At 39.9% G+C, this 21188-nt stretch overlaps 1 protein-coding gene and 1 long non-coding RNA gene across 15 annotated transcripts in view; one reads left to right on the top strand and one right to left on the bottom strand.

Annotated features, from left to right (window-relative positions):
• Zdbf2 (zinc finger, DBF-type containing 2) overlaps nucleotides 1–21188 on the top strand; it is a 114219-nt gene that overhangs the window by 65722 nt on the left and 27309 nt on the right. For 2 of the 10 annotated variants that reach the window (XM_030243194.1, XM_011238606.3), the window contains exons 1-4: nucleotides 7305–7393; nucleotides 9017–9099; nucleotides 11852–11904; nucleotides 14688–14798. Coding sequence is in view for 4 of the 10 variants with exons in the window: in XM_011238606.3 (XP_011236908.1) it covers nucleotides 14739–14798 (60 nt within the window). In the remaining 6 variants the exon portion in view is untranslated. The other 8 variants (NM_001285936.1, NM_001285937.1, NM_028673.1 and 5 more) reach the window with 7 other exon arrangements.
• On the bottom strand, nucleotides 390–7177 carry Gm11608. 5 transcript variants are annotated; one of them, XR_373456.4, is made up of 5 exons: nucleotides 6804–7094; nucleotides 5169–5237; nucleotides 4798–4949; nucleotides 3354–3447; nucleotides 390–1035 (listed from the first exon to the last, which is right to left on the bottom strand). It is a non-coding gene; the product is annotated as a predicted gene 11608 (long non-coding RNA). The 5 variants fall into 5 exon arrangements; XR_865482.2 differs by lacking the exons at nucleotides 4798–4949; nucleotides 5169–5237; nucleotides 6804–7094 and adding an exon at nucleotides 7125–7177; XR_373457.4 differs by lacking the exons at nucleotides 4798–4949; nucleotides 5169–5237.

Consider the following 21188-nt stretch of genomic DNA (forward strand, 5'->3'; position numbering starts at 1 on the left):
AATTGAAATTCTATTGTAGCATCTTGCTACCCTGGAGCCTACAGAATCTGTGAACTTCTCAGCCTCTGAAAAAGAATTGGGGGGCCCTCTAGTATGTTCTAAGAGAGACATTCAAGATGAGAGGTCTGGGATGCTACTGAGATGGAGCCACAGTGAACACGAGGAGCCTGCAGGAAGCTCTGCACTGAGCTGCTCTGGAGAGCGGCCTCAGCCTAGGCTGCCTGCCGGAGAATCTGCGGGCTCCTGTGTAGGACGCAGACCGTTAGCATGGAAACTGCAATTGCTTTCCAGCCTCAGGTTCTGCATGTAATGATGATGTGGGAAAAAAAAATACAGCACGAGCTCAGACGGTGTCACTTCATGAGTGCTTGGTGTGCCAGACTACTCACCCTGGCCAGAGGCACGGTGCTTCCGATGAGACGTGCTCCACCGGAAAGGGAGCGGAACTCAGAGAGGAGGAAAGAAGCTGAGAACCTCTCGAAGAAAAAAGATCACATTGATTTTAGAATTGTTCAAGTAGGCCAGAAAATATTACCCCCAGCCTCTTTCTTACAGTTCCATTTTATTAATTTATCAATAAATTAATTTATTAATTTATTTAATTTATTGTTGTGTGCCCTCTACTTCTGTTGTGGTTCTGAGGATCAAACTCAGATTGTTGCGCATTCACAGCACTTGATTCTCCCCGTCTCGCGGCCCAGGAGTTCATTTTCAAAAACATAATGCATACTGCTGCTTTCAGCAAGAGAGAGACCTGTTAGGCAGAAAGGCGGCCTTTTCTGCACAGCATTTCTGAAGGTTTGTCTTCTGTCCCTGCCGATCCCCTTTCCTCTGGCCTTTGGACTGCGGATGCGGATTCATTTGACGGGGAGCATCTGACAGCCTCCATGAGCACAGTACCTTTGATGAAGAATTGGATCCAACTTGCTCACATAGCAAGGATTTATATTGCGCGCTGACAGCTAACTGAAGAGCCATCGTGATCCTCGGGTGCCCGGGCCACTTGTGCTTACCCTTTCTGTAAATACAGCGCTCCTAATTTAGTAAGAAGAAAGAACAGACGCTAAAACCATGACCTATAATTATATCTATGGGATCCATCAGTAAGCATGTCGGATGGTGGCTGAGCACTTGGCAATACATTTTCTTTGGGTATTAGATATAAATACAAGTACCTTAAATATACTAGTCATGATGCTTGTATTAAAATTATCTGTAACCTTAGTTAGGTTAAAACAATTTATATTTGCAAAGAATGAGCAACATTGATATTAAATCACTTCTTTCAGGGATTTGTCAAAAGGGAATATTGTGGCCTTATAATTGCATTACATTGTAGAAAATGTAATTAATTTAAATGGATGTTATTTGTGTATAAAGACAGCTTAGGTCTGTGTGGATTGTTTTTTGAGTAATGAGTAGGAAAACGAACCACAAACCCCACTGTACAGTGTGGTACGTGCTCGAGTGCTCCCACCTCTCTCTGACCTGCTGCCAGTCGTCACCCCAGGCACTCAGGGTTTTTGTGTCTTGTGTTCCTCATCATCCTTGATTGCTAGATTTAATCTCACTGTTTGTGTTTAATTTTTACGTGTTCTCGAAATCAGCTTTATTGTAAGCAAATCTGTGACTACTTTAAAAGACTGGAAACATAAAAAGATAAATCTTTGCCAACTCAAAACAAAATATAACAAAACATAAAAAAACCAAACCCAAGACCAAACCACCCAAGCTTCTGCATCTTGTTTCTTCACTGTTGTGCAGTCCGAACACTGGCACCGGAGAAACCTCACATTTGAAGACAGATAAGGGGACCTGCTAGATGGCTCAGCAGGTAAACAGCTTATTGCGCAAGCCTGCTCCCAGAGAACTGAGCTCTGCAGCACGCCTGCACCTGCACGCATATGCACTAAGTCACAGCTACTATTACAGTTATGTTTTAAAAACACAGGGAAAGGCTGTGGACATGCTAAGTTGTTTTGTTTTTTTAAAAAGCCGAGATGAGCTCTCCAAAACCAGGGGAGAAGGAATAATTCTGTACCGTCTCAAGTAAACCTGTGGCGGGAGTTTAAATGGCGGGGAAGCCCGAAGAGCAGACTTTTCACGCGGCTGATGTGATGAAACCCACTTAGTGAAGTGCTCGATGTCGCACGCTGTAAGAGCGCTGGCTTTGAGCTCCAGCACACCAAGGACGTCCATCGTGGTAGAAGTCTCCTATGCTATATTGCAAGTTTGAGCAATTTTTAGGTCGGTTTGGGGTACATGAAACCCAGTCTTTCCGAATAAAAAATTATAAAAGGGAAGGGAAAAGATCTGTCCATGATCTGGATATCTTGGTTTGCTATGCCTTGACTCTCATCTGATATGCAGAAAGAATCATTCTAAGAGTTAGTTTTACCTGCTGGAGGTTCGTTCATCTTTATGCTTAGGTAAAAATAGGTTTGTACCACTATTTGATGATTTTCTGATTTTGTAAACATTAACTATTAGCTTGGATTCTATGGTATGGGTTTAACTCTTGCAGGCTCGATCCCCTGCACCCATACCATAGAATCCAAGCTAATAGTTCCTACACTTGGTTGTCCTGAGAGCCTATCATATGCCTATCACATAGCTCTGTAACAGTCATCCATCTGCCGTCCATCCCCTTCATCAACTTTTTTGTTTGAGCAGGCGATGAAGCAAAGAGCATTATCACCTTTAAATTAAAAAAAAAAAAGTTTGCTGGTTTCCTACATTTATATAAAGAATCTTAGTCATTTTCACTGCCAGTCCCTTCTCTCCAGTTGAAACCCTTATCAACAAGCCCCCTCCTATTTTCATGTCTTCTTTCTGTGTGACCCACTGAGTTTAATTAGAGTTTCTTGCTGGAGCGTGGGGAGGAGGTAATTTACTGGTGCTTTGGCCACTCATCAGTGACTACATCACTGAAGAAAATGACACCCTCCTCCCCCATCAACCATTAGCTGTGGATAGTCCCTCAGGGAAGGGTCTGGCCTCTTGGACCCTTCTCCCATCCATGATTAAATATAGACAGGCCCAATCTTGTGCAGGTTTTATGTGGATTGTTACAGCTTCGGTGAGCTCGTGATTGCAACAGCTATGTCAAGCACAGAAGACTTTTTTTTTTTTTTTTCCTGCACATCTCCCACACTGTGGCTCTCAAGTTCTTTCTGCCCCTCCTTTCCCAAGTGTCCCCACTCCCACCCCCACCCCCAGACTTAGAGTGACTGATAGAAATAGCTGTCCCATTTGGGGTTGTGAAAGCCACCATCACTCCTCACTCAGGCTAGTGACAGGTTTGAGCAATAGTGGTTGCAGGCTGCAGTGCGCAGCTTCTCCGACAGCATTACCTTGCTTGCTCTCTCCATTCAGATGGTGCTCTCTCCATTCAGATGGTGCTCTCTCCATTCAGATGGTGCTCTCTCCATTCAGATGGTGCTCTCTCTATTTAAAATGGAATGTTTTTATGTTTCTCAGGACACAACTGAACCAGAATGCACATATTTATAATCATTCTGTTTTAAATTGATGATTTGAATGTGATGCATAATGTGAGTGGATTGTTAACCCTTAAAGATGACAAATACACGTTTAGTAGTGCCATGATCAAACCCAGGATCTTGTGCACTCACGGTGGATTTACATGTGCTCCCAACCCCAACATATACTCTTTATTGTTTTGTTCCATATGTTTGTTTGGAGAATAAAGTTGTGCTACATCCCTAAGATGGCCTCAAACCGCTAATCCTCCGGCCTTTTAAAACATTTTCTTTCTGACCTAGGGTCTTTACCATCTCCCCCCCTCCCCCCAATGCTGCTCACTGTGTAGGCCAGGCTGGCTGCAGACAACGCACTTGTGCATTACCACATCTGGCACCCCAACCTCTTTAAAAATATTTCATTGTGTGTGTGAAGACCAGAGAACAGTTTTCAGTAGTTCCTTCTCTCTACCCACCATGTGTGGGTTCTGGAGATGGGACTCCAGTTGCCAGACTTGGTGGCAAGTGTCTTTACTCACTGAACCATCTTGAGGGTCCCTCATCCTCTTGTGTGTTGGGATTACAGGTAAGTGTTGCTATACTGGCTCCTACGATATATTCTTTAAAGTGCTAAAATGTCAGGCTATTGTATAAAAGTTTATAAATTGGTATGATAAAGAACAAGATAATAGATTTTGGGGGGTATACTAAACCCCCAAGTCGATGAAGGTCTAAATTGCTATATGATTCAGCAGTGAACTCCAGATCACCTGTACAGCCTTTCCCCATGAGGTGTTAGCCTAACATTAGCTAAAATGACCAGAAAGTGATTTCTGGATAGAGATGAACATTGTTTTTATTAAAGGGAAGACAATCTGAGAGAATATATACTTAGGATCCTGTTCCACCAAGACTAGGGAGGAGATGGGATGCAAGAAACCTGTTGACTAAGGTCATTTGGATGAGTTTTTGCTGTGTGCACACCTCAATAATGGATTGAAAAGGAAATGGGAAATTACAACTTTTTGATCTTCTCTTGTTGATAATGAACTCGCCTATCACTCATTACCAGTAGACAGAAATCCGATCTGAATGGGCTGCAGTCTGGTGCAGAATGGCATTGCTTCTAATACTGTTGGCTAGGATGACATTGGAAGAAAAATTATGTGTGTCCCATAAGACAGGGATAGTTTATTTTCTTAACATGTAAAACACCCTCCCAGACTTTGCACATTATATATACATTAGTGTATATAAGAAGAAATAGAAGTAAAAGTGGTTAAGATGTTCCAAAAAAGCTTTCTCAAATTCAGACCTTAATTTTTGTGACTCATGTTTTGAGTCAGCTGTTGATTGCTGTGATTTTTTTCCGTGCAGTTCATCTTCTGTGACATGAAAATGCTGGTGATAGGCAAGATGACTCAGCTTGCCATGTAAACCTGACAACCCGAGTTCAAACCCTGGGACCTGTGATGAAGAGATGTGGCTCTTTCAGTCTCTGACCTCTACTTGGTCTTTTTGCTGTAGGAGCTCCGTGCCTGGCATACCTACACATGCATACTGACTCTCCGTATAATATTTAAATTATAGATATAAGTTAAAATGTTTTAAACTGCTAGTAATGCACAAGATCTTAGTCATTCAAGCAGCTAGCCCAACCTCTCCCTCGAATTTTGGCGCTGGCACCTTCTTGATCTAAGTAGGAGTCAGTGACTTCAGGTGATCTCCAAGCCATCTTGTCTCTCTTCAGTGTTTCTGATTAAAGTTGAAAAGGGATTATAAGTGGGCTGCTTGACTCAGTTAAAAAAAAAAGAAAAAGAAAAAAGAGATATTCAAGGTGGACTTTTTCCTTTTTGTTTTAGTACTGGATTAGCTTTATAGTGTGTGTGTGTGTGTGTGTGTGTGTGTGTGTGTGTGTGTTGAGTTAAAGTCTTGCTGGGTAGCTCAGGCTGGCCTCACATGTGAGATCCCCATGCCTTCTGGGTGCTGGGGATTGCAGGAACATGGCACCTTGCCCAGTGGGGCTTGTCGTTTCACTGTTCAGCCACAGGTCCCCCAAAGCACTGAGAACTAATGTTCTTGCTGAGCAACTGGGTACTGGCATCAAGGCAATAGATTTTAGCCCATCTTGTCACCCTCATCTCGGAAGTGCTGGGGAAACTGATTTTGGTTTTAGAAAAATCCTCCTTTCAAAAAAAAAAAAAAAGTCATCCCTTTCCCCAGGAAATCTTTTCCACATTTATTGTGTGTGTGTGTGTTCCTGTGCGCTTGAGCTGTCTTGAGCTAGAAGCTTGCAAGTTGTTTTCAAGTTTGAATGGCGAGATGTCTAATACTTCCCTTCCTTGTAGGGTTGCGGGTTTCATTAAACAATGCATTTTTACTCGTTTGAAGCAAGAACAGTTTTAAACAGCTGCACACATCTTTTGTATGTGGTAGCAATACTGCCATCTGGCCAACAAAATCAAGAGGCCCCAAGTTTTTAAGATGCATTCTGATTTTGGAGATGTTGAAGTGGGAAGATTAAAAAAAAAATGTGTGCTTTAGCTGAAATACAGTTATGTCAGGAGAAAAGGGTTAATTCGTGACTGGGTTTCGTCGATAATTCCAAGGCTGACAAGTGTAAAACATTTCTCTTAAAGACGTTTGTATTTTTGGTGTTTTACAAGAAATCTAGAGACTGGGAATATATACATCAGGGTTTGGCTGGAATGTGTTGTGTGTTGAGTGGCTGGGATGAGTCTCCAGAAAGGCCGTGCCAACAGCACCACGAATACTTTTACATAAAGCATGGCTCCCTAGCCTTGAGCGGTACTTGTACTTTAAGCACTTAGGAGGGCAAAGCAAGAGAATTAAGAGTTTGAGACCAACCTGAGCTACTTAGTGAACACCCTGTCTGCAAAAGAAAAGGATGTGTGTGTGTGAAGGAAATATAGCTTTCAGAGGCTGTTCTTATTTTAGGTAACGATTATTTTCTTCATCACAGACTCTTAGTACATATTCAGTAGTAACTGATTTAGCTTTGTGTCTCCCCATAGCACTTGGTTTTTGCTCACTACTGCTTTTGTAGAAGATAGGGCAGTGAATGTACTTGAGGGCAAACAGATATTTGTTAATTTTCGTAACCCTTTCTTGTGCTTATTAGAAGTCTGAATACCTTGTCTCTTTAAAGGAACCCGGGTCTCCCCTTTTGTTAAAGGGGGCTCATTGGACTCATTTTACAGTTACCCTTCAGCAGTGAAACGCAGAACGCGATAGCAACCTTAAAACAGTGTCTAGCCCTGAGTAAACGGGTCTTTGAAAAGCAGCTTTTGGTTGAGGCACCTCACTGCAGACTCTGGGCAACCAAGCTCTTCATTAACCCCTTGAACGCCATTCTCCTTGCCCGAATTCACATGTTGCTTCGCGAGCCATTTTTCATCTGGTCACTTGGGACTTAACTTCTCCAAAAGCTGAAGCTTGGCTCTGGGTCCCGGTCCCAAGCCCCAAACCCCAAGCTCTGATTCGGGCGGGGGGCGCGTGGGGCGGCGCCTGCAGGAAGTGTGCGCTTTAAGAGCGGGAGGAAGGGGCTCGCAGCGGCGGGGGCTGGCGCGGGGGCCGGGGGCGGCGCCGGGCCGTGCGTCAGAAGGGGCCCAGTGTTCGCACCTTCGCTGACGTCAGAGCTGCAGTGGGGCTGCGGTGCCTTGGCCAGCCCGTGCCAGCCCGAGCCCAGTCGCGACTCGGAGCCCGCGTCGAGCGACACGCGCTCCGCTCCGCTCCGCTCCTCCGTTCCGGGCGGGCGTGGCCCGGGGCCCGGCGGCTTCGGGACGTTTCGGGGGTCCTCGCGGCGCGGCGGAACCCAAGCGGCGGGCAGCGCGCCCAGGCCGGCCGCGGCCCGCAGCGGCCCGGAAGGAGAGCAGGAGGCATCCACGGAGGTGAGTGCCGTGGCGGGGCGGGCCGTGGCGGTGTGCGGGCCGGGAAACCCGCTTCCTGCCCGGGGGCGGCGTGGACGGCTCGTCCGGACTCCCGCGCTCGCCGCGACGGACTCGGGCGGCCTCACGGCGCGCAGCCCCGGGGCGGCTGCGGGGCACGGCGGAGGGAGGAGGTGAGCCCTGGTGGCGGCAGGGACGCGGGAGAGGCCAGGGCGGGCAGCGGGCGGCGGGCGGCGGGCGGACCGGGCCGCGCGAGGCATTCGGCGCCACCTGTCCACACACCCCCTTCGCCGCGTTGCCTGCGCGCTCGGTCCCCGGCCTTCCCCGCCGCGGAGTTTTGCTGGGGACCGTCGATGCTGGGTCGTGTGAGTGTGTGCGTGTTACCGATCGCTTTGCTGCCGTCGTGCAACAGTTGTGTAGAGCTGGTCAGAGACGCCATCGTCGTCTTTACTTGCTCCCAAGAAGGCCCTTTCCAGGTTCTACGGTTTTCTGACGACAGTTATGGGTAGCTCGGGAAAGAAAAAGAAAAGATGCAGGTCGCAAGGCACTAAAAACGGTTTTCGTCCCCAAATGATACTGTTTTTTTTAAATACGTGTATTTGTTTTTGCTGCAGTTATATGCTTCGAGGGGCGGCGAGGGGCATGGAGAAAGCCCGTAGCAAATCTCATCCACTAGAGAGAGTCCATTAACAATTTCAGATTATCAGCCCCTTCTTTTTGAGAATGTATACGTTCATGTACTTGCTTCATGTGCGTGTTTTACATAAGTGTGGGTGTTTATTTTTCGTTCTTTTCACTTAATACATCGAGGACTTTTTCTGTATGGTCTGAAACCAAAGCGTTACATGCTAGCTAGAAACTCGTTGAAAATTTGATTACGTATCACTGCAGTAGCCAGCCCATTGGCTGGAAGAAAGCTGAAATCAGGGTAGCAACCGGTTTCTATAACATATTGTTTACTCTTCCTAATAATTTGGGGCACTGTTTTTCATACCTGTTGGTCAATTGAGAGACTGATGTAGTTATTCATGACTAACATTAAAAAATGAATTAAGATAACAAAAAATGCCAGAATGTATACAGCTAGGGTATTGTTTTGTGAAACCTTTAAAAACTGCGTGTGCGTGTGTGTGCATGTGTGTGTGTACGCGCGCACTCTCGAGCATTGGGTTGTAATATAAAAATGTTATTGCTTCCTATGGTCTCATGCTAAATAACCTTAAAGTCACCAAAGTACTTTCAACACTCAAAAGGTATAAATGATGGAATTAAACTAAATGTTAATTTTATCCTTTTTTGTTTTCAGAGTAGTGATAATTGTATAGTGTACCAAATTTGGTTGCTAATTATTTGCTTTCACCTAATATTAAAACATTTTTTTTCTAAAAATTATTCTATTAAATTCTATTTTTCTATTAAAAAATGTCTAGATGTTAAGGAACTGAAGCACCATTTGCTCAGTTTCACCAGCCACCCTGTTTTTGGTGTGAGACCTGGAACAATATCCTTCCTTATTCTAAACCTCGGGTTGCCTCCTATCTTTTGATAAGATAATGCATTTGAAGCTGCTGACAGCATGCCTGGCTCAGATTAAGTGCTCACGGTTAGCTATTATTATTTTATTAGGACCCAATGGAAGTGTCCAGGATGCTTGTCGCCATCGGGAAACCAGCATAGCATGGATAACCCAAAAGGAAAAAAAAGCAAAGGTGAAAATTAGTTGCTAGTGTTATATGAAGGAACTGACACTGAATTAAAATGGTCTTTTTAAACATGGCTGGGCCATTGTTATGATTATAATTGCTTCTCATATTTCCTACTGGTAGACAGGTAATTTAGATTTCAGGGTTTTGTTTGTTGTAGTTTAACTTTTTAATGCATTTTTTTTTTTAATTTTTGAGACAGGGTCTCAATATTCAGTCCAGGCAGCCTGTGAATTCATGAGCCTCTTGTGTCAGTTTTCCAAATGCAGGGATTGTAGGTGTGCACCACCTCAACCAGCTTCGAGAGTTTTATGTAAAATCATATCCTTCTATTGACTTTTCTTACTTATTTTTTTTTAATTAAGTTGATGTCTTTTGTCAGGCAGTTGAGAAATATTTCCTATGAGGATTCCGAATTTTGCTAGCTTTCATTAGAATGACATAGTCAGTTGAAAGACAATATAATTCCAAACCATTCAACAATATTATTGGTTTATCTCTTGCACAGATGTGCAAGAAAAATTTTTTAGGGGTTGGGGATTTAGCTCAGTGGTAGAGCATTTGCCTAGCGCACAAGGCGCTGGGTTCTGTCCTTAGTGCCTGGGGGTGGGGTGAGGGGGGAAGCAGAAGCATTCCAGGTAATTCATATATCTCTATTCACCGCCCTAGATTGGCTTGTACATTTTTAGATGTTACAAAAACCAGTGAAATGAGGAGTGTGAACATTGTCATTAACAAATAGTATCAGAATTTTTATAGAAAATAAATGGAGTGTTTTGGACAAAAAAAGGCTTCTCTTTGAAAAGGTATAACTGGGTATGACGTCTGCAAGAGATTGGGAAAATGGAAAACAATCACAATTCTGCTCTTGGATTTGAAAATGGACTTAGGCTCTTGTCCTGTTCTACAGCAGTGAACGGGAGACTTTCTGAGAGTGCATCATACAATCTGGGGAAAAAATAATGTCTTGAATACAGGTTAATTTGTCCAAAGAAAGAAAGAAAAAATGAAAGAAAGAAAGAAAGAGACAAAACCTCTCCAAACATCCAAGCAAAAACAAAACAAAACAAAAAAAAACCTAACCTAATTTTCAATTGATATATATTATACATTTTAAATTAAAATATTAAGATTATATATGCAAGTATTTTTTAAATTATTGGCTACCAACTACTGGCTCTTATTTTGTTGGATAAAGAGAGATTTTGTCTTGCACAAATAAACTGAAACACTAAACAGCCTTTAAATATTCCATTTTGAAATTATATGTAATGGTGTGGAAAGGTGCTTATCACGTATGTTTAAACAAAAGCAGAGGGTGATTGCATAGAATGTCCAATATCATTCCCTTTCTGAGCTGTGTGACAAATGGTAAGAAAGAATTGTAGTTTATATTCTTTACTTACGTGTTTTTACAATTGTGTAACGAAATATTGTTTGTATTAAAATGGTCATTAAAGTGAAAACTAATGTGAATTGTTCTTTTATATTTTTTTTAAAAAAATCACTAATATACCTCTTGTAAAGAAATTCCTACTCTGTCTAAATTCTTTTTTTGGTTGGCTTTTGAATATTGTGATGTCAAACCCCAACCTACTTTTTCTGTTTTGCTGCCCCTTAAATTCTCAAATCAAGCCTTTGATTCAGCAGAAGTTACTAATTTACTATATTCAAATGTACTTATTTAGTACCTTTTATTTTTTTTATACCTCTTTAGTTTTCTACTTGGACTATGTTTTCCTAACATTATTGTAAGAAATTCTACTCATTTCCAAAATTTGGTTAAAAAAAAAACCCCAGAAAACAAAAAACAAAAACGAAAAACAAAACTGTATACAGGCGTTCCTGCCCCTGGCCATGGGATTTCCAAGCTGATGTTGTTAGTTAAAGCCATTCTTACATTTTTTATTATTGGCAACAGTGGCTCTAGTCCAGGCCGCCTGCCCACTAGGCAAGGGCTCGCCCACCCGCTTTACTCTCCACCTCATGCTTACTATTTTTACTTAGTCAGTTCTCAGATACCACTTCACACTTGGGCATTGATTTTCCAGTTCCATTTTACACTCCTTGGTGGCAGGAGACCTTGTGTTTGTCTCCTAAAGCTCCTAGGACAGAGTTTCTGTACCAGGCAGGTGCCTGATAACATATACTTTGAGTAAGAAATGGTCCTATCAGTTCTTTTGAAACTAAGTGTTGGCATTTTTCTTTACAAGTGGTCCTGGGCACAGGCCAACACCTGACCCATAATTATAAGAAATTTAAAAACTCCATCACTTTGCTTAATTCTTCACTGATACAGATGGAAAATAAAATGTGATAGTATTTTTCGATAAAACTAATATGGTAGCTGAGAGTTGGGTCCTGTCCCCAAACTCGGTTTCACATGTGTATTTTCCTTTGAGATTTCTCCAGAAGCTTATTTTGGTTTTGGGCAGTTTTTGTTTCTCCTACTGTGCTGAGGCGCGGGTGTGCCTCATCTTCTTTTACAGCTGTTGTTCCTGGAGTCCAGAGCTCCAAGGGCATGGGGGTTTGCTGGGCCCACAGTCATGCACCACAACACTTAATTAGGGAGGTTATGTTGTGATAGTCAATGAATGGTAGTATGTAATGTGCTTTGTGTTCAAGATTTAATATTTTCTTCTGTTACTGGAAATAATTGTGTTACTTTTAAAATGACAGTATGACTAGGGGTTGCTTGTATAGTCAACTATAGATGTGAGAATTATTGTCTAAAACGTTGTTTTATTTTAATTTACAGATGCTTGTCAAGACTAATGCAGCTGATGAGATGCTTGCTCTTTTCTGCTCAAGGTAAGGCTCAATACTTTAAAAACAAGCAGTCAGTCAGGTTCTAATAGAATTTAAAATCAATAGAAAAAGACCCACTGACTTATGCAAAGCAGTATAATTCTAGACTCTGGATAAATCCTTTTAATAATTAAAACTTTATTAGTTCATAAAAATTGGGTCAACTTAGAATCAGCTTGATTATTTTAATTCTGCAATATATATGTGCTGTCTTCCTACCGCAGGGGGATTGGATTTGGGAAGTTTTAGGTGAGGTCCTGGAATGTGAAATGTGGCAACTGTCAGCGCTGTGCTTCTGCCCTGTTGGTAACTCCCTGTGGATGAAGACAGAGACAGCAGGCGGCAGTACCTTTGCAGCTTACAGGCTGGAGCGCTAGCACTCACTCTGCCTTTCATCCAGAGAAGGTTTCAATTGGATAGAAGTGGTTGAAACATTCGTTGTTATCATTTTCAAAGTTTAGTTTTATGTTCTAAGATTTACTTAGCCTAAAAGCTGTCTTATGTATAAATATAACTATGAGCTTTGACTTATTTTCTGGTTTCCAATTAATAAATGAGGCAAATTAATGAGGAAAAAGATGCAGTGTTAAATTGTCACATATATTTCAGGTGCTGGTTTAATTGATTTATTTCTAAGTGTGGGAATCAGAAAGGCAAAGGCTCTCAGTGCAGAGTAATAATAGGCAAGGAGCGATGTCGAGGCACTGTCGGCTTGATAAAGCTTTCCTAGTCACATTTTTAGTTTTGAGGATGTAATTTCATTTTTATCATTGGTTTTAATAGTTAAATCTTTTACATTGCCGAATACTCTTGCTTAGAAGTACTAATGTCACAGAGCTGGGCTTAGTTGTACAAGCCTGTAATCCCCCTGCTTGAGAAGCTGAGGATGAGGGAGGGGCTGAAAAGAGGTAGCCCGTATAATACATGAAGACCATTTCTACTTTTCCCTCTAAATACAACACATTGAATGATTCTGTTATATATTTTCCAACAGACAAATATTTAAATAATTAGATTAAAACATGAAAAGATTATTTGAAATTCTATTTACAGCTTTTAACAAACCAACAACTACACTGCATTGAATTTATTAAGATAGCTGCAACTATGTATGTATAGCTGAGGGAGGGAGGGAGGGAGGGAGGGAGGGAGGGAGGGAGGGAGGAAGAAAGAGAGAGAATGAGAATTACCAACAAATTAATGGGCTGTGTGTCAAAATTATCTAGGAAATCAATCTCTCTTTTAGTAGAGTAAATGTGAATTTACTTAAGAAAATAATAAAGAACTAAGCACGGAAGGGGCACACACACACACACACACAGAGAGAGAGAGAGAGAGAGAGAGAGAGAGAGCGCAAGCGAGTGAGCTAGCGCTTTTTATTTTTTGCAAAGCAACAAGGGGTTTCATTTAGAAGCAAGCATAAATATAGAAGAGCCACATTGCAGGGTAGCAGCATAAGACTTCCTCGGGGCCCCTTTTTAAATAGTGTGGGGAATCTTTAAAATTCTGAATCCTCGGCCCTTACTCTAAATCTAATTTAGAATTTGAGGAATGATTTTAGCATTCAGCTTTTGAATTTGGATATATTATGGAAGACATACAATTTTAGGTGAGTAAAAATTAGTAAACTATTGGTCAAGATATCTCCAAAATAGTAGTAGTAGGAAAAATTCCCCATACTTATGCAGGCTATACAGTAGTTAGAAAAGTTTGGTTATTCAGAGGACATTTTAATTGCTAGTTTAAGCAACCCTGATAAATTATAATAGGGCCCTCACTTATAGCCCTAGCACCAGCCGATTTCCAGTTAGCTTCATGGATAAACCAAAGTCACTGATAACACACGCGCCATTCTTTACCAGGACATTCCTGCTGTTTAAATCTCGGTGGGAGATTGCGGGTTTATAATGATCTGTTTGGATAATTTCAAAGACTTATTAGTGTGTGAGTGGAGCTAGTGGAGATTAAATTAACATGCAGATAGTGGGAGCCACACACATGTAAATAAAAGATAGTGCTTCTTCCTCCTGTTAGTTGTCTTCTAAAAAAATGGGTCTGGGGAAAAGAAAGCTGGATGTCAAGGCCCAGGTCTGTAATCCCAGCACTTAGGATGCAGAGGCAGGAAGATCATGAGATTGAGCCTGCTGTAAATGACACAGCAAGACTCAAGCCAGACCAAACCCGACAGTTTCAAACCATCACCATTTTCTAATGATTCCTCTTACATATATAGCTGATAAGCACTAAGCATTCAACTTCCACATGGCATCTTCAACTCTCAAGATAGAGTATTAGATACCACAAGTTCAGATAACCTGGAGTTTTTGTATAAGGATGCAGGAAAATGGTTGTGTTTTACAGTGATACGGTTTTTTAGAGATCTAGTGCTGTATTTCATCCTGAATAATCTCCTAGTAACCTGGAGCTATAGAAATTGTAAAGACCTTAATTGTCTTCAGATAACTGGCAGCAAGCTGTTCTTTCCATTGATGCTGATATCGATCGACTCAGTAGCTTATGCCTGCTTTGTATTATTTTCCTCACCGATAGAAGTGGGACTGGTGGAAGTTAGGTGTGTTGGTATATGCTTGTTATTTGGGAAGTTGAAGCAGAAGGCTTGTAATTTCCAGGTTAGTTTTAGAGTATATAGTGAATTCTAGGACAGCTTAAGGTATATAGTGAGATCTTGTCTTGAAAAACAAAAATGATTTTGAGCTGCTTTCCTAATAGTAATAAGGAATTACTGTTTATTATGATTATTTTAATGCTTTTTTATTTCTTTGCAGTTTGAGTGTTCGAGGCCAGTAGCCTCCTGACTGATTGACTGACTAATCAAGATGCAGAAAAGGCAAGGGTATTGCAGCTATTGCCGTGTGCAGTATACTAACCTGGAACAGGTGAGAGGTTCCTACTAATATGATAATAACTCTAGCACTTCAGTTGTGAGTTTTTCTTTACATTGTATTAGATTCATTTCTTCATTCACTGAATGGATTTTGTTGAGAATCTACTGGTTTGCAGATAAAGTTTAAAAGAGTATGAGAATGTGATCATGAACAAAACCAAAGTTTTGATTTTCATGGAGGTTATAGTGTACTTTAGCAAGACAGAAACAAGTAACCATATAAACGAGGGGTTGCTAGTTAAGTAGAGTGGTTAGAAAATGAGTAACCATATAAATGAGGGGTATTTTTTTAAAGTGACATTTTAGTTGGCATTTGAACGAAGTTCAGTACCAGGTTTGCATGTATATATATATATATATATATATATATATGCAGGATATCAAGAGGCTAGTGTAACTCCAGTGGAGATTGAGCGACAGGTGCAAAGCAACAAGGTGAAAGGGAAGAGGAACAGGTTCTGTAAAACCTAGTAGGTTAGCTGGACTCAATGATGTATCCTTCCAGCACAGAGAGCAGGAGGCAGGCTGGTCTCTGTGGTTTCAAGACTAGCCTGATCTACAGAGTTCCAGGCCAGCCATGGCTATACAGTGAGACCTTGTCTCAGAAAACATACATTTTTCTAGGTTAAGGTGAGAGCATTGACTCTTATGCCAGTGAGGTGGGCGGCCATTTCAGGACTATGAAAAGGTGATTGTATTATTGAATTTATACTTTAGAAAGATCATTTGGGTTGCTAATGGGTAGAACAGAGATTATATATATATATATATATATATATATATATATATATATACACACACACATACATACATACATATATATATATATTTTGTTACAATGTAATTCTTTTATCATAAACCTCCCTCCTTTAAACTGAAAATCAGAGATCTTTAGTGTATGCACAAAGTGATATATTGTCCTATTTTCATCTTTTAAAGGAAACCACATACTTATTGAACAGTCAGGCTATACTCCCTTAGATCTCTAACCTCTGGCAAACACTTTCCGTTTCAAAAGATTTGACTATTCTAGATATTTCCCCAAAATAGAAGCATGTACTATGTGACCTTTTGTGTCTGACTTTTCATTTAGCATAATATATCTAAGGTTCATTCATATCATAGCATGTATTATTACCTCATGGTTGAATAATATTTCATTATAAAAATAATACCACATTTTATTTATTCATTAAACAATTGTTGGGTGCTTAGGTTGTTTTTACTTTTTTTGGCTACCATGAATATTGCTGCTCTGGATATTTGTGTATAATTTTTGTGTGAACATACATCTTCAGTTCTCTTGGGGATATATGTAGGAGTGGAATTGTTGGGTCATATAATACCTTGTTTTTGAGGAACTGCCTCACTGTTTTCCAAAGTGGCTCTACTCTTATGTTACCTCCAGCCATGCATGAGGGTTCCAGTTTCTCCTCATCCTTGCCAGCACTTTTTTAAAAAAAAATTATAGTCATTTTGTGGATGTGAAGTGATATCTCATTGTGATTTTGATTTACATTCACCAGTGTCATTGAGCATGTTTTCATGTGCTTATTGGCTGTTTGTGGACATCTTTTGGACAAATGCCTAATGAGATCCTAGGTCCATGTTTTAGGTGGTTTGTCTTTTTTATTGCTGAGTTATAAGCCTTTCTTCTGGCTAGCAAACCTTTATGAAATAATATGATTATCATACTTGGTCTATTCTGTGGCTTGTCTTTCTACTTATATTGATAGTATGCTTTGATGTATAAATGTTTTAAATTTTGCTAGGTGTGGTAATGCTTGCCTGTAATCCCACAATTTAGGAGGTGGAAGCAGGAACATTGCCAAGTTCCAGGCCAGCTTGAAAAGCATAGTGAGACCTGTCTAAAAAAAGTTTTAAACTTTGCATCATTGAATTTGTTTATGTTCCTCTTTTGTAAGTTGGAGACAGCTCTTCCTGTGCCACCCAGGCCGGCCTTGGGCTTGAGGGGTCCTCCCCTCCCCTCCTGAGTACTTGAGGGTCCTCCCCTCCCCTCCTGAGTACTTGAGGGGTCCTCCCCTCCCCTCCTGAGCACTTGAGGGGTCCTCCCCTCCCCTCCCGAGTACTTGAGGGGTCCTCCCCTCCCCTTCTGAGTACTGGGACTGTAGGTATGTACCACGCACCTTTTTTTGTGTTGTTTTTGACGAAGGATTGCCTAACACAACAACATAAAGATTTATGCCTGCATTTTCCTCTAAGAGTTTCATAATTGCTTTTATAATTAGGTCTTCTGTTCAATTTGAATTAATTTTTGAATACTATGAAAGAAGGAATCCAATTTCATTCTTTTGCTTGTGATATCCAGTAATCCCTAAACTCCTTGCTGACAAGGCTAGTCTTCCCTAATCAATTGTTAAACATCTGTTGAAAATCAACTAAGAGTTTATTCATTTGTTCTCAGTGTTGTTCTATTGGTCTACATATGCATTGTAATTCTAGTACCATAGTCCTTTAAAATACGTTTTAAACTGGCATACAGTAATTGTATTTATTAGAAAACTGTCATATTTCAGCACATGTATACAACGTGAATGATCAAATCGTGATAATTGGCTTGTCTGTTATTTCTTTGTACTGGGAACATTCTCTCTGCTATTTTGAAATACGGTTAATTGTTGTAAGTCACAGTTCCTGTTCCTGTTCTATAGAACAGCAGGAGTTATTTCAACTATTCACCTCTACTCCTATATCCCTTAACCATCCTCTTCCCATCCCGTTGTCCTTGTCAAGCTTGGCTGACCACTCTGTCCATTTTTCCATCTGTAGACACCTGAATTGATTCCCTTTTTTGGCTCTTGTGAATATTTGGTAGTAAACAGAAGAATGCAGATGTTGTCTTGGCATACTGATTTTCTTTCCTTTAGATATGTATCAGTAGTGGGATTTTCCATTATAAGAGGTTCTGCTTCTAGCTTTCCAAAGTACTTGTGTCCTGTTTTTTGAATGGTTCTGCTTTTTAGCATTATTTTTACAATAGTGCTCCCCCTTTGTCACATCCCCATTAGAACTTGCTATTTTAAAATCTTTTTATTTAGTAGCCCTTGTTACAGGATCAAGATGATACTTACTGTCTTTATATTTCCTCAATGATTAGTGATATTAAATATTGGTTTGCTATTTATATATTATCTTTTAAATATGTCTACACATGTTATTTGTCCATTTAAAATTATTATATTTTGCTGTTGGTTGTTTGAGTCCCTTAATATATTCTGGAATGAATCTAGTAGTCAGGAAGTATAAAAAGCAGGACTATCAGGAACTGAATGGCAGCCTTGGCTACAGAATGAGTTTGAGGCCAGCCAGGAATACATGAGACTACGTCTCAAAAAAATAACAATAACAGAAACCAGTACTAAAAAATTCTGTGCTAGTGAAGTAATTTGGTGGGTAAAACACATACCACACAAAACTTAAGGACTGAGCTTGAATCTCTAGAACCCCTGTAAGCAAGACATGGGAGAATACTTCAGTATTCATCAGTGCTTCTCTGGTAAAATAGAAGGTAGAGGCAGGAGAATGGTGTGCAGCAGTGAACAGATAATATGGAGAGATCTTGTTTTAAAACAAGGCAGAAGGGAAGAACTGGCACCCAAGAAAGTCTCTGACTTTCATATGTGCACCACTGCACATTCATGTCCCTTATGTTTTCTTTTAGTAGTTTCTTATACTTGTGAGTGTGTCTTAGTTACTGTTTTATTGCTATGAAGAGACACAATGACTAAGGCAACTCTTATAAGAGAAAACATTGAATTGGGGCCTGCTTACAGTTTTAGAGGGTTATTTGTCCACTGCCATCATGGCAGAGAGTGTCACAACATAGTGGCAGGAAGCCATAGTGCTGGAGAAGTAGCTGAGAGCTTTACATTATGATCCTTTGGCAGTAGACAGAGACTGAGGCTGGAAAAGGCTTTTGAAACCTCAGTGCCTACCCCTAGTGACACATACCTCCTCACAAGGCCACACCACTGCACCTCACAAGGCCACTCCTAATCCTTCTAATCCTTCCCAAACAGTTCCACTAACTGGGACCAAGCATCCAAATAGAGGAGCTTCTGGAGGCTGTTCTCACTCACCACCAGAGCATGTGATGCATTTGGATTGGTTTTTTTTTTATGTAGTAAGTGATTGAAGTTTAGTTGTTGTTCTCCTGTATTTAATTCACCACCATTATCATTATTATTGAGAGATGGTCTTCCTATGTAGTTCTAGGTATCCTGGAACTCACCACATACACCAGGCTGACCTTGAACTCGTAGAGGTCCATCTGCTTCTGTGTTGGGATTAAAGGTTTAAGCCACCATGCCAGACTTATTGCCCTATATATAGATAGTGAAGTTTCCCAGCACAATTTACTGAAGAGACTATTTAGTTGGTGTTTCCTTTGCCCTGACTGGTTAACTGCTTTTGTTACATTCCTTTGGTGCCCAGCTCCTGGTGTCATGCTGTTTTAGTTACAATAGTTTTGTATTATGTTTTGAACTTGCTATTATAATGGCTCCACCTTTATTTTGCTCAAGATTTTTATGTCTGTTATGAATATTTTAGGGTATACATGAATTTTATGGTTTTTTTGGTAGTTTTGTGAAGGCTATTGGTATTCCAATATGAATTGCAGTTGAATTTGTTGATTATTAAAAATCCTTTATATCCTTTCAATCCTTTCATCCTTTCAATTTATTCCTGAACTTTTTTTTTTTGTTATGTGTCCTCAGTTTCATTCTTTCCATATTTTGTAACTTTCATTCTAGAAATCATTCATGTCTTTGGTTAAATTAATATTCTAGGTGGTGGTGTTATTGGTACCTTTCTTGGTAACCTTTTAACAAACAATATGTAAAACTGGTGCTTTTTGTCTGTTGATTTTTTTTTTAAAAGATTTATTTATTTATTATGTGTAAGTACACCGTAGCTGGCTTCAGACACACCAGAAGAGGGTGTCAGATCTCATTACGGGTGGTTGTGAACCACCATGTGGTTGCTGGGATTTGAACTCAGGACCTTCAGAAGAGCAGTCAGTGCTCTTACCCACTGAGCCATCTCTGCAGCCCCGTCTGTTGATTTTATATCCTGTATCTTTATTGAACTTGCTTTTCAGTTTTAAAAATATTTTAATGGAGTCTAGGTTTTTTTTTCCTTAGTGAAATTTTCATTTGGGGCTGGAATAGCTTAGCAATTGAGTGCTTGCTGCTTTTGTGGGATAGTTTCAGGGGGTCTGATAGCCTTTTCTGGTCTCTGTGTGTACCAGGCATGCATGTGACATACATACATACATGCAGGTGAAACATCTATACATATGTTGTTGTTTTGTTTTTTGTTTTAAGATTGGATTCTACAGAATCTGAATGGTCAATATGGGTGCCTTTGTCTTCTTACTGCTTTCAGAGAAAATGGATTTTATATTTCCTCCATTGAGTATGTTGTAAATTGTGGATAGTCATATACAGTCCCTATTGTACTGAATTATTATTTTTGTACCCAATTAAAAATATTTTATCATAAAGTAATTAATTTCATTAAATTCTTCTGCATATAATTAGATGATCATGCACTTTTCATGTTTCATTATGCTGATGAAATATGCTTGTTGATTTATATATATTGAGCTATTTTTGTCTTCCTTAGGTAAATCTCACTTGATTATGGTTTGTAGTATTTATGTGTTGTTGAATTTGATTCATTATCATTTTGTTGAGAATTTTTGTATCTGCATTTATTAGTAATATTCATCTGTAAAGATGTGGCAAAATTTATCAGGTCCTGGGCTTTTATTTATTGTGATGTATTTTACTAATTTGGTCTTGTTATCAGTTTGTTTATTTTTGTATGTTGTGATGGTTCAATTTTTGTAGGCTGTGTATATAGAAACACATTTCTTATAGATTTTTCATTATTTATCATAGTCCCATCACAAATATCAGTTGTGATATTGCCCTTTTCATTTTTGATTTTATTTGGATCATGTGTTTTCTCTCTTCTCCATTCCCTGTCTTTTTCATTCCTGCATTTGTGTGTACATGCTATACCACTGAGCTACATTTCTTTTTTTTTAATTTTTTATTAGATATTTTCTTTATTTACATTTTTTAATTGAGCTACATTTCTTGCCATTTTTTAAAAATAAGTTTTAGTCTATTTCTGTTGTGTTTGCTATTTATTTCTTCTTGCTACTATAGGTTTGGTGTTTTCTTGATTTTTTTTTTTTTTTTTTAGGTGATTGATTTGTGGTGTTATTTAAACTTGTTTTTCTTTTTTAAAAGTAGGCTGTAATGCATTGTAAACTTCCATCTGTATTGTTTTGGTTTACTCCATAGGTTGTAGGGTACTGTTTTCATTTCAGTTTGTTTTAAAACACTTT

This window comes from Mus musculus, chromosome 1, assembly GCF_000001635.26.
Source record: "Mus musculus strain C57BL/6J chromosome 1, GRCm38.p6 C57BL/6J".
Taxonomy (NCBI): domain Eukaryota; kingdom Metazoa; phylum Chordata; class Mammalia; order Rodentia; family Muridae; genus Mus; species Mus musculus.